The following is a 13,090-nucleotide window of genomic DNA, read 5'->3' as shown; positions in this document are numbered from 1 at the left end:
AAAAGACAAAATTTAGACAAAAACTGACTAAGACTAAAATGCTCAGACATTTAGTTGACTAAAACTGACTAAACGAAAAATAAATGAAGATGACTAAATATGATGAAAACGAAAAAAGAGCACTTGACACATGACTAAGACTAAAACTAAAATGAAAATAGCTGCCAAAATTAACACTGCGTATGATAGGCTGAACGGGGCTCATTTGATTTGTGTCGCAGCTAGGCAAGTGTTGGGTAGCAGAACTATGTGGCGTTCAGTGGGACAGCAGCTGGTGAGCAGCCCGTTAACCTGCTGCTCTGCATCACCTGTTTCTACATGACGCCCGGCCAAGATTACAGGCTCAACTCCAAGTATGCTCTAAACTGGCAGGAGAGGCAGAGCAATGGATGGATGGATGGATGGATGGATGGATGGATGGATGGATGGATGGATGGATGGATGGATGGATGGATGGATGGATGGAAGGTAGAAAAGGCTGGAGAGAGAGGGAGCGAGAAGAAGAGAAAGAGAGAGAGGAAAGAGAGAAAAAACTGAAAGATATATATATTAGAGAGAGAGAGAGAGAGAGAGAGAGAGAGAGAGAGAGAGAGAGAGAGAGAGAGAGAGAGAGAGAGAGAGAGAGAGAGAGAGAGAGAGAGAGAGAGAGAGAAAGAGAGAGAAAGAGAAAGAGAAAGAGAAAGAGAAAGAGAAAGAGAGAAAGAGAAAGAGAGAGAGAGAGAGAGATAAGAAAAAGAGAAGTAGAACAGAGACAGAGAAAGAAAGACATGGGGGGAGAGCGAGAGAGAAGAAAAAAGATAGGAAGTAGAACCGAGACAGAAAAAGAAAGACACAGGAAAAGAAAGAGAGAGAATAGATAGAATGTTATTAGTGAGAAATCTGTATTGATTTGTTGCTAAGTGAGTGGAAGAAGTGTACTTCTTGTATGATGTGATTTCCTACTGTGTGTGTGTGTATGGGGGGGGGACTGGGAGACCCATGTTACTGACCAGACACTCTATACCAGTGATGGCTGTCAGAATGTAGAGCTATTAAACTCTTATTTGAACAAAGGAAATACCACTTACAGCACCTTTAAAAGGAACACGCCAACATTATGGGAAATACACGTACCCTCTTCTCCAGAGTCAGACAAGAAGATAGATACCAATTTCCTGAACTGAACGCACACAGAGAGGAGATTGGTATCCATCTTCTTGTCTGACTCTGGAGAAGACAGTAAGCACTTCTCCCATAATGTTGGCGTGTTCATGTAGTAATGCTTGATTTCTTTGACGTTCTAATTGCTATGCAGTGAGGATCTGCAAGGCCGCCTCTGCATGCCGCGACAGGCTACTACTATTTTGAATATATCCTTGATAAGCAACAGAGTTATCAGAGTACAAAATGTGACATAACAACCTACTTTCCCTGGGGGGAAATGTTCTTTCCCAGTTTGAAAAACTGTATTGTCAGACCATGTGACCAGCAGACCTTTCACCCTATGGGATCTGAATTGACCTTGATCTCAAACCCTGCCCTCTTTTCCTGATCCTGTTGCTTGAGATAGGTAAATTGTTAGAACGGGTCATTCCCATTCAAATCCACATTATTCAGTGGTCATTTAACTAGGTACACCTTAACACTTTGATTGCCAGCCATTGTGCCCATCCTTATGCCCAGTCTGCCAGTGCTGTAATCCTATGGAGATGTTTACCTTCTTTGCAGGGCTATAACTTTTTAAATATTATAGCTATATCGACATTACTATGGCCCCTTCAACATCGGGTATCTATCGTTCCGGATGTGGGAACGTTATATTTTTTCATTCATACATTGTTGTGTTAATACCGTCGAGAATATAAGTTTGTTTTTAAGGTTTTCTGCAGTAATAAACGCCGAAATCATATTGATTATTGCGTTTCGAAAGCGATCCCATGCACTCGAGTGTGTATCTAAACCCACATTACAAGATATTACTGCCGGACGAATTTCCTCGATGCACCAGCGCCACTTCCGGTTTGGCTTGGAGTGTAACTCGCCCGATCATCCACCAGGCGGCGGTATTGAGGCATTGCAATATCAGACAGGGTCCAGCTGCAGTCCCGGAGGGAGGCTGGATGAATTATGAATGCCATGGCGAAAAAATGAAATATTGATTCCAAAAACGAGTCAACTAGTTTCTGGCGCACAACGCATGGCGGGCAATAACGAGTATACTCGTTTTTGGCGTCCAATGTGTTAAGGCTGTGATCACATTGAGCGCCTATTTGAACACGCTTGCACATTTTTTCTATTGTTTTCAATGGTTTTGTCTCCTCCAAACTACGCGCCTCGTGTTTTTGAAGCTGCCGCCTTTTCGGGCACTCAGTTGAAAAAGTTTCAACTTTAGCCGCGGAACGCACCGACGTCAATGTCACCTTCTTGTCAATGGACCAATTAAATCAACCGAGGGGAGGGGTTACAAATCTGAAGAGAAATTCACAGCTGTCGATGTTGAAAACATATTGATAGTTGCCACCATTAGCTAGCATTAGCTATCAATGCTAACAGTAGTATTGTATGTAACTTATGTAATGTTAGCTGAGGTAGCAACGGTAATCAGTGGTATCGCTCATTGCGCCCTGTGCACTTTTGATTATCCATGTACACCGCTGTGCCTCGCGTTTGAGTGCAAGAAAAATCTGATCACAGCCAAGAAATTGGCATTTCTGCGATTTTTTACCTGAATCCTATTGTTCCTATTATTCTGTTGTGATGACATGTGATAATCGGACATAAGACTTGAATGTTCCAGGAAAACCAAGGAAATGTCTGCTCTGCTCTCAAGGTTCTTGACCTTACCGTGCAGCGAGGGGAGCGGCGCCCTCCTACCTCCGGTCAGTGGTCTCTATTGCCCCTTTTCCACTGCATGGTACCTACTCGACTCTACTCTACTCTGCCTTTTCGGTTTTCCATTGCCAAAATACCTGGTACCGGGTACTTTTTTAGTCCCTGCTCTGTCGAGGTTCCAAGCGGGTAGAAGTGGTACCAGAAAAGTGACGTGAAACACTGCAGACCACTGATTGGTCAGAACAGAGAAGCGTCACACGTTGGAGCGTCTGCCCAAAAACACAACACCGCCATCTTTAATGCTCGCGTAGGATTCATTATTTGTTTGCAGCAGGAACAAGTGCAATAAACAAAAAAGGATACATTCACTGTGTATTCTGCCTCATTTATTGATGAAACAAAACCAACATCAACACAATTTACCACCAAGCGGAGAGTTTACTCACACAAAAAGATCGCTGATTTGTTAGTTTATGTGATTGCGTTTTACCGTTAGAATTTGGCTAGCGTACATAGCGTGCACAGATCAATATAACTCGCTATTGATTGTTTGTACTAGTAACGTTAATGCTAGTAGAATAGGCACAACGTGAGGTAATCATCATCATCCATTTTAAACCGGTTATTACCTAATGCTAACGTTAACGTTAGTAGAATAGACACGAGAGGTAGCGTTAACGTTAGTAGAATAGACACGAGAGGTAGCGTTAACGTTAGCAGAATAGACACGAGAGGTATGTTAACGTTAGTAGAATAGACACGAGAGGTAACGTTAACGTTAGCAGAATAGACACAACGAGAGTCTGGTTAATGTTGTTATTGATTGATTGATTGATTGATTGATTGATTGATTGATTGAAAACTGTGTTTACTCTGGCTTGCTCCAAGCCCTCACGGACATAGCTATGCTCACGGAGCTCTCATGCTGTACGCCAGCAGCCCCGCCTCCCCACACGGACACAAACGGAGTACTACCTGCAGTGGAAAAGGAACGAAGTACCAGGTACCTAAGGCGAGTAGAGTAGGGTTGAGTCGAGTAGGTACTATGCAACGGAAAAGAGGCATATCTACACACCCTCCAGTAGGGCTGGGCGATATGGAAAAAAAATCATATCGCGATAACGATATGATAATTTTATTTTATTTCTCGATATCGATAATTATCGAATTGTTATAAGTAAAAAAAAAATAAAATTTTTTTTTTTTTTTTAACAACAGATGTATGTTTATTTTGCAGCAATTCTTTGTCATTGCCGCCATCTTTAGTGTTACATCCCCTCACACTCCAGTTCTCAGGCTGCAGCTGGTTTAAAAGCTAAAGTAAACCGGCTTCTCTGCTGGCTGTGGCACTATTACACTATAACACTATTACACTATTACACACTATTACACTATTACACCGAGTACAATGGCACAATCCGCAAGTCTCTACGACAAACGGTTCAAGAGATACACTGAGGGGGTGTGGCCTAAGGGGGCGTGGTCTAAGGATCGGGGGAGTGGTCAACATCGACCAATGAAAGGTGGTCAACATCGACCAATGGCACAATCCGCAAGCCTCTACGACAAACGGTTCAAGAGATACACTGAGGGGGTGTGGCCTAAGGGGGCGTGGTCTAAGGATCGGGGGAGTGGTCAACATCGACCAATGAAAGGGGGTCAACATGGACCAATGAAAAATGAAAGAGGATATCCCTACTGAGTACAATGACACAACCCACAAGACAGAGGGCGCTGTCCAGCAATTCAGTAGTGCAACACAGTGATGGCCAATGATGGGTTAAGTGGATGATGTCATTGGCAGGTCAGCTCAGCCATGAGCCCTGAGCCTCACAGCTGTTAAGCCTGAACCAATCAGCCATGAGCACAATGACTTGCATATTCTGAAATTTCTTTACATGACTGCATTGTCACGTTGATTAAAAGAAAACTATAAGAGATGAAGCGTTGTGACTCGCACAAGAGCACTACAACGAGTAGGCGAAGGGTTGTGCGCGAGATTGTGGCATTCGTGCGATATTGTGGCACTCCTTCGGCGATCGGAACAGAAGGCTAAAAAAAAATGGATTTCTAGAGGGCGATTGCATGGCGGTCAATGGGGAGGAGAACCTTCAAACAAATCGTCGTCAGTTGAGATAGAAATGTCCAATTCCATTTATTTTTCTTTTGTGAGCGGGTTGACAGCCGTGTCATCGTTTTGATGTGTTTGTTTTATTTCTACGTCCAAAATTGAGATCACACTCGCAATTCACCCAAGGTAGGGGGAAAAAGATTATTTCAGCTGCTACACTCTAAAATGCAATGCATTCCCAATGGGACCGAAATTTTACCGTTTAAAGTCGATTCGTAGCCAGACGGTGCGGTGAAACTTTTACGGGTTCGAAGACCGCAGTTGCCATAGGCAAGCCGCTCGTTTTGATACCTTTCACGTGTACGGTGCGCGAACGCTTACGTGTTGCAAAGTGTTTGAAACTCTAAATTGCACTGTATTTCTGAAATTTTACCGTTTAAAGTCGATTCGTAGCCAGACGGTGCGGTGAAACTTTACGAGTTCGAATAGCACATCGAGTTGGAGCAAGCCGGTCGTTTTGATACCTTTCACGTGTATGGGGCGCGAACGCTCTGGCACGAGTGTGTTGTCAAAATCGGTGGAATAAAGAAAGAAAGAAAAAGAGTATGGATATGTATAGTGTGGGTTGCAACCTGGCTTCGCCAGGTCACCCACACTAATAAATGGACAAGAGAAAAAGAAATCTGAATTTGGTCAGTATTGTCATTTGGACAAGCAAAGCCATTACTTTAAGTTGCAGGCAAGAAAGACAAGTCTGTCCACTGTCTCTGGTTTTAAAACTGCCCTGTTGCAGGTTAAAAAAAAAAAAAAAAAACGATATCGTTATCGTTATATCGCCCAGCCCTACCCTCCAGACCCCTACACTCTGCATCTTCTAACTACACAACCTCCAGACCCCTACGTTCTGCATCCTCTAACTATACACCCTCAAGACCCCTACACTCTGCATCTTCTAACTACACACCCTCAAGACCCCTACACTCTGCATCTTCTAACTACACACCCTCAAGACCCCTACGCTCTGCATCCTCTAACTATACATGCTCAAGACCCCTACACTCTGCATCTTCTAACTACACACCCTCAAGACCCCTACGCTCTGCATCTTCTGGCCGCCTCAGAACCACTCCTATCTGAGCTCCTGGGAGGTCTTCAAAGAGAAGCAGGCTATTCTCAGTCCTCGCTCCACAATGGTGGAGCGAACTCCAGCAGGACCTGCCAAATTTTCGTGTCGACTAAAAACACACTTCAATCAATATCTGAATTTTTTTATAATTTTAATGACTAACCTTTGTAGGGCTGCAACTAATGACTATTTTGGTAGTCGACTAATCTGTCGATAATTTTTTCGATTAGTCGACTAATCGAAAAACAATTATATATAAAATATATATTTATTTTGCACTACCTATCTTTGTGAAAGTGGCTTCTCAGCTCTGGTCCAGCTGAAGACAGAGCAGAGGAACAGATTGGACATTGAGCATGACCTCAGAGTTGCTTTGAGACTCTTGTCAGGACCAAACAACATCCCCAGTTATCCCATTAGTTCCCCCAAACTTACTGTCGGTCTGTTATGTTAAGCTAAGAAGTCTTCAGCTGGCTGGACCAGAGCTGAGAAGCCACTTTCACAAAGATAGGTAGTGCAAAAAAAAAAAAAAAATGTAATGACTAATCGACGCAACAATTCCTCGTCGACGATTTTTTATAATCGATGTCGCCGATTATGTCGACTAATCGTTGCAGCCCTAAACCTTTGTACTGTCTTTTACTATTATGCACTTTGCTACTAAGTAATCTACCTTGCCTATATTACTACCTACTATGCTATATGTCTATACTACTGTACTATGCACTCAAGACTGTAGCACTCAAGTTCCACACTGTTTGACCAACAATCTTACTTAGCTTAGCTGCCAGAGTTGTACCCTTCCTGCTGACTTGTTGTACAGAACTTGTAAGTCGCGGTGGACACACGCCGTCTTATCGTTTAGTCTTTATTACCTTACTTATCTGACTTGTCCCCCCCAGGGGCTTAACCGCATGGATGGATGCGATTCAGAGGCATTACGATTCTTAACGAGATAACAGGTTAATCGCAAGGCTTAGTTTTTGTTTTCACCATGGAAGGACTGCTGTGCGATGGCCCAAAGAAAATCCCTCGAAATTCACACTTCCATCTAGAAGGTTTAGACTCGAGCAAAGGGCCGTAACATCGGAGTGCCACTCATCCTGAGACGAGTGGAAAACTGGTTTGGCAGGAGAGAGCGAGAGTCAGGGAGAGCCAGCCAGAGCTCTCTTCCATGTTTTCAACTGTTGGCAGTGAGGGGCATCCTATGTGAGGAGGACGTGGGTTGGAAATAATGTGCAAGGTGTGATTGTGTGTGATTGTGTGTGTGTGTGTGTGTGCGTGCGTGCGTGCGTGCGTGCGTGCGTGCGTGCGTGCGTGCGTGTGTGTGTGTGTGCGTGTGTGTGTGTGTGCGTGCGTGTGTGTGCGTGCATACGTACGTGCGTGCGTGCGTGCGTGCGTGTGTGCATGTGTGCGTCAGTAGGTTCAAAAGCACGTTCACTCACCCCAGCAGCGAACCCCAAACTTCCATCCAAGATGCGTTTCTGAAGGGGGAAGAGAAGGAGACAAGAAAGAGAAAAAGAGAGGGCGGGAGAGAGAGAGAAATAAATCAATGGTATGAAACACTCACAGTGCTATGACTCATGAAAGGTAGAAGGCAGCTCTAAGCCTAGTGTCAACCTCTGCAATACTGTCGTCAGCTGCCAAACAAAGGAAGAGTAAATAAAATAATAATGTACCCTCTTGGTCAAGTCAGAGACAGTGGATTTACTACTGGTGGTAAACTTTTGTCTTTTTCATCAAATACTAAAAAATAAATAGTGTAAACAATACAATTAACTCTGAATTTTTTTATGTGAAATAAATAAACAGTGTAAACAAAGGTGCAGATTATGACATATCGGTTATAATAATTACGTTACAGTAAATATAGGCAATAAAGAATGCCGTGTTACTGTGGTTTAACGCAGTCGAACCAGTATTTGTGAAATTGCTTCTCAAATCGAGAAACAAAAATAACTGAAGCTTGGAGCTCATCCAAACACAAGGAATGGGATATTGATTTTGTGAACCCCCAGCATGTTTAAGGGCTTTGTTTTGTATTGTTTTTTTTATTCTTTATTGTCCTCAGCTCTCAAACAGAAATGTAGCCTTCATCCCAGGAGACCTCCCTGTGGATGATCTCACAGCCACCTTTCCCACAGAAACTCCCCGTTTCACATCAAGTTGTAGTTTGGCTTTGAGAAAGCACCGCTCATGTTCAAATGTACCATCCAAAAATTCTGCGATTTATTTTTACGATTAATTGCGAATATTTTCATGTTGAGCTATAGATTGTGGATGAATACGCAGAAAGGTACACCATGCAATTTACCAGACAATTTAGAAATGGGCAATGGGGTGGCCCGGCCGGAAACAGCAATCACGTAACCACTACACCTCCCTATAGAGATGCTATATGAAGATTAGATTAGACTAGATTAGAGTACTTACTATCCTGTAATTAGAGTACTATCCTGTAATCAGACAAGCTCCTAGCTATATGGGCTTTAAAGGGCTGCTTTACCCTGCCTTCATTCATATCAAGTTGCCATGTAAAATGCTCATGGAATGAACTCCAACAGTCCTTAACGCTTGAGATTCTCCCCTCTGTTGCAGAGTTTAAAACCTTGATCTCCAACCTTTTGCCTTGTCTTGTTGGCTCTTTGTTATGATTTTATATGTTCTGTGATTTTATATGCTATTCTTTTTTTGCTTATTTCTGTATGTGCACTCAAAGTGACTGTAAATGAGGGAAACCTTGGTTGCCTTTCGAGTTGAAATAAAGGTTTGAAGTGAAATGAAATGAAAAGTGGCCATGTAAACTAAGTGGAGCGTATCAGTATTTAGCTCTTTAGTATTCTCTTCACAAGTGATTGTACGACTGCAGAGGCTCATAGGTCGTTTATGAGACTGGAGAGTAAAACCAAGTGCACCTCAAGTAATTAAAAGTGAAACCATTCTCAAATATATTTCTGAGAGCCCTGACAGGGGGAGGGGGTTATTGCTAAAACATGCAGGCTTGAATATAATCTGCGTTTCCTTTTTAACATGAGGTCAGAGTAGGGCTGGGCGATATGGAAAAAAATCATATCGCGATAACGATAACAACAGATGTATGTTTATTTTGCAGCAATTCTTTGTCATTGTCGCCATCTTTAGTGTTACATCCCCTCACACTCCAGTTCTCAAGCTGCAGCTGGTTTAAAAGCGAAAGTAAACCGGCTTCGCTGCTGGCTGTGGCTCCAGGGGGGTTGAACAGTTCTGGCTCTGCTAGTTTATTTTCGATCTTTTGGCGCTTTTTTGGTGGACAAACCACCGCACATGTGCACCGTGACTCGTGACTGGAGTCAAGTTCTGCTAGCACACATCAGGGCTGTACACTGCGATGATCTCGTCGCGAATTGCCCCTTTAATTGGCCGTTGCGATTGGTAAATATTATCTGGGGGCGGGCTTGCGAGTAGTGCTTTCAAGCCTTGCATTCGCATTTCACTCCTAAATTATCCAAGGCGTGTGATGACGCGATGCCGTCACTCACGCGAGCTGAGCAGTGAGCACTCAGCAGGTATGATCAGCGGGAACAATCGACTGAGCACTCACTCTGATAGACTGGCTGACTGTCTGATTTAGCTATGAAGAAAAGTAACGTTAGTATTGCTTCATATTTTCGACGCGTTAACTGAACTCAGACACACGGAGAGAGCTGCGGCGTCTGCTGCTCCTCCTCCCTCGCGCACCCGTGGCTGTTGTAAACACTAGTCTCTAGTGGGACTGGGACCTCGGTGAGCCTGCCAGCCGGCTAGCTACTGATAGCTATCAACAAATGCTCCAGTAAGTCTAGTAGTGCATGATAGCTCGCGTTAGCTTACTGTTCAAAACGAAACGTCCCATTAAACTAAATAGTTCAGATAGCTCCTGATATCAATGTCTAGTTATAACACTGAGTCGATGCGTATTCGAGCTGAGGGCAGGGCTCGAGACTAACGATGTCCCGTCGTCCCGGGGACGATCAAATATTGATTTGGGACGAACAGAAATCTTTGCTGGGACGCAACCGGGACGGAGAGGATTTTTTTCACAGGAAATGTCAATTGGCCGACTGTCAATGCGCGCATATATTGCTGTCAAATGGTGAATGTCTCGTGCTGACTAAGTTCACTGAAGTCTAAACGTAGCGTGATTTGCCAAATCCAATGACTATCTCCGCCTCCCAATGCAGCCATACGCTAATCCAGCATCAAGCTCCTACCCACCTCATCAACCAGTCGCGCTGCAGCAGCGTCACACCCCAAATGAATCTCGCATCAAAAAAGAAAAACGTGTTAACAGGTGAGGGAAATCTCTCTTACCTAGGCTTTCTCCACTGGTATTTAACCCTGGTTGACACAGTGAATGACAGCTGGTAATTGACAGTCGCACGGCACGAGACCACTGTACAAGAACCGCGGAAAGATCAGAATGTTATAAAAAAAAAAAAAAAAAAACGCTATACTGTGGCATCCTCTCAGTGACGAGAGCACCGCAAACATGCTGCGCTATTTGAAGAGGATAAACACAGACCCAAAATGACCAACAGGGAACTGCATCCAGCAATACTACCCCTGAGTCTAAGGTGAGGACACATTTAAATCACAGAAGTGTAATGTTAGTCTATTGGAACTGTATACAGTTATCAACGCGTTCTAGTTATAGCTGCTTATTGCTAGCTAACGTTACTGACTAACGTGCAGACTGCCACTGATTATTAAAGGATTTCTATTCGATTCTATACTAACACGTAATGTTACTACCATTGCGAGTTAATTGGCATAACGTTACATTTATCTAAACGAACGCGGAGAAATAGACGACAGGCTATAGGCAAACTTCACTCTGCAGCTACACAATGAATCCATATTCAGTGAGGAGGGCCCGCTGGAATTTAGCAGCAGTTATCAATATCGACCAGGACTCAGGAGGACAGCGCGATCTAAGGGACATGTTTCATTACTAGTCAAGTGTCATTACTTTAGTTATCAAAGGTGGAATCTCTGGACGCAATGACATTATATAGTTTAAAGCTAAACTAAGTTTTTCTTTCTTGTTAGAAGAGGGATAACTTATTCAGTTAGATTTGATTTGATCTTTATTTATCTCTAACATTTTCAACCATAAACACACATTTGTAATAACAAAAAAAACTAAAACGAAATAAAATACAAATACATTTAAATATATTTTCCTATGGAAGGAATAATCAAGATGGCTCCAATTGGTTGACTATAACAGCACCGTGACCAAATATCCCTATACTAGCACCTTGTTAAACACTTTTTTTTTACATTTATTATAATTATTCTTGTGAAATCTTTCCACCATGGGAGCCTTTTGACTAAATCAATTTATTCTCCCCTTCTCTGAATGGTGTTTCTTATGGCAATAACAACTATAGACGACAAAACCAAAGTAAAGAAACTACATTTGATTTTTGGGACGGTTACATTCACTTTGGGACGGTTAAAATTGTATTTCGGGACGGTTTTGGGACGGTGGTGAAAAAAGTTAGTCTGGAGCCCTGGCTGAGGGCACGCTGAATATAGTCAATAGGGTCCAGCTGCAGCGCCGGAGAATCCTGGCCGTAGCTGGAGGCTACAGTATAGGGTCCAGCTGCAGCTCCGGGGAATCCTGGCCGTAGCTGGAGGCTACTAGAGTACACACAGACAGTGGAGCTGGTTGCATATAGCGAGCATTTAGACTTGTTGCGTGGTGGCGATGTCTCGCAGATAATACAACTACAAGTATGATTATATAATATATATATTTTATTAAAAAAAAATTATATAAAAAAATTTTTTTCTTTTTTTTTAAATCAAAAACAATCGATATAAATAATGGTAAAATTGTTATTTAAAAATGTGCCCCTAAAAAATATTTTTTGCCCCTAAATTTCTCATTTAGGGGCAAGTGTGCCCCTAGTGAAAAAGCTTAGCGTACAGCCCTGCACATAGCCTACTGTGTACAGACGGTTTCAAACTGTATTTTAAATTAGAAAGCAAACAAAATAAATGGACAAGAGAAAAATAAATCTCAATTTGGTCAGTATTGTCATTTGGACAAGCAAAGCCATTACTTTAAGTTGCAGGCAAGAAAGACAAGTCTGTCCACTGTCTCTGGTTTTAAAACTGCCCTGTTGCAGGTAAAAAAAAAAAAAAGAGGAAAAAAAATATATATATAAAAAAAAACGATTTTTCGATTTTTTATTTATTTCGATATTCGATATCGATTATTAAAATATATCACGATATTTATCGTTATCGTTATATCGCCCAGCCCTAGGTCAGAGTTCAGATGACCGCGTCAGTGTTTCTTATCCACTATAGGCCAGATGGACACAAACAGGTTAACAATGATTAGATTAGATTAGATTCAAATGTATTGTCATTATACAGCACAAGTACAGCACAATGAAAAGAGCGCAAGTGTAACAGGGATTAGCCTCATCCTGTAGTAGCTACCGCCACCGCTGTAAACTGTGGGAGTTTCTCACCTTGTTTGCAGGGCTATAACTATTTAAATATTATAGCTATATATGCAATACTATGGCCTATTTGACATCGAGTATCTATCGTTCAAGATGTGAAAAAGGAATATTTTTTCCATCCATACATTCCCGTTTTATACCGTGGTGAATATAAGTATGGTATAAGTATTGGCATTTCGTCCCTATACACGCTACAATAAAAAATTCAAAGGCATATGATGGTATATTATGTCCCATCATTAGGGATGGGTACCGAATTCGGTACTTTTGAGGTACCAAACCGAAACACGTCGGTACTACCGAGTATCGAATCAAGTGAGAAAAAAAAAGATATTGATCCATGTAGCATAATGAATCGGGCGTCCCGAAAACTATTCAATGCGATCGGGTGAAGATATTGATCCATGTTACTAGAAAACTCCGCCCGGATGACTTTCATCGACGCACAGAGAGATACACAGAGTATCAAATGGAGTGCAACATCGGCCGCATACCACCAGGCGGCGGTATTGTACTTTTGCGATCTCAGAGTCCTTCCATAATGGTCACACAGCCTTCCTGGATGATTTATGAATGGAAATA

At 42.4% G+C, this 13,090-nt stretch overlaps 1 protein-coding gene across 1 annotated transcript in view; it reads right to left on the bottom strand.

The window, feature by feature from the left end:
- The window catches only part of slc39a11 (solute carrier family 39, member 11), a 318,449-nt gene that overhangs the window by 299,380 nt on the left and 5,979 nt on the right, over window positions 1-13,090 (bottom strand). Inside the window, exon 3 of the mRNA XM_084322684.1 lies at window positions 7,454-7,492. Coding sequence (XP_084178810.1) covers window positions 7,454-7,492 — 39 coding nt within the window. The remainder of the gene's footprint in view (window positions 1-7,453; window positions 7,493-13,090) is intronic.

The sequence above is a fragment of the Notolepis coatsorum genome, assembly GCF_963971535.1.
Source record: "Notolepis coatsorum genome assembly, chromosome: 10".
NCBI classification, from domain to species: Eukaryota; Metazoa; Chordata; class Actinopteri; order Aulopiformes; family Paralepididae; genus Notolepis; species Notolepis coatsorum.
Note: the sequence above shows the minus strand (reverse complement) of the source record. Positions and strands in the feature narration are given on the sequence as shown.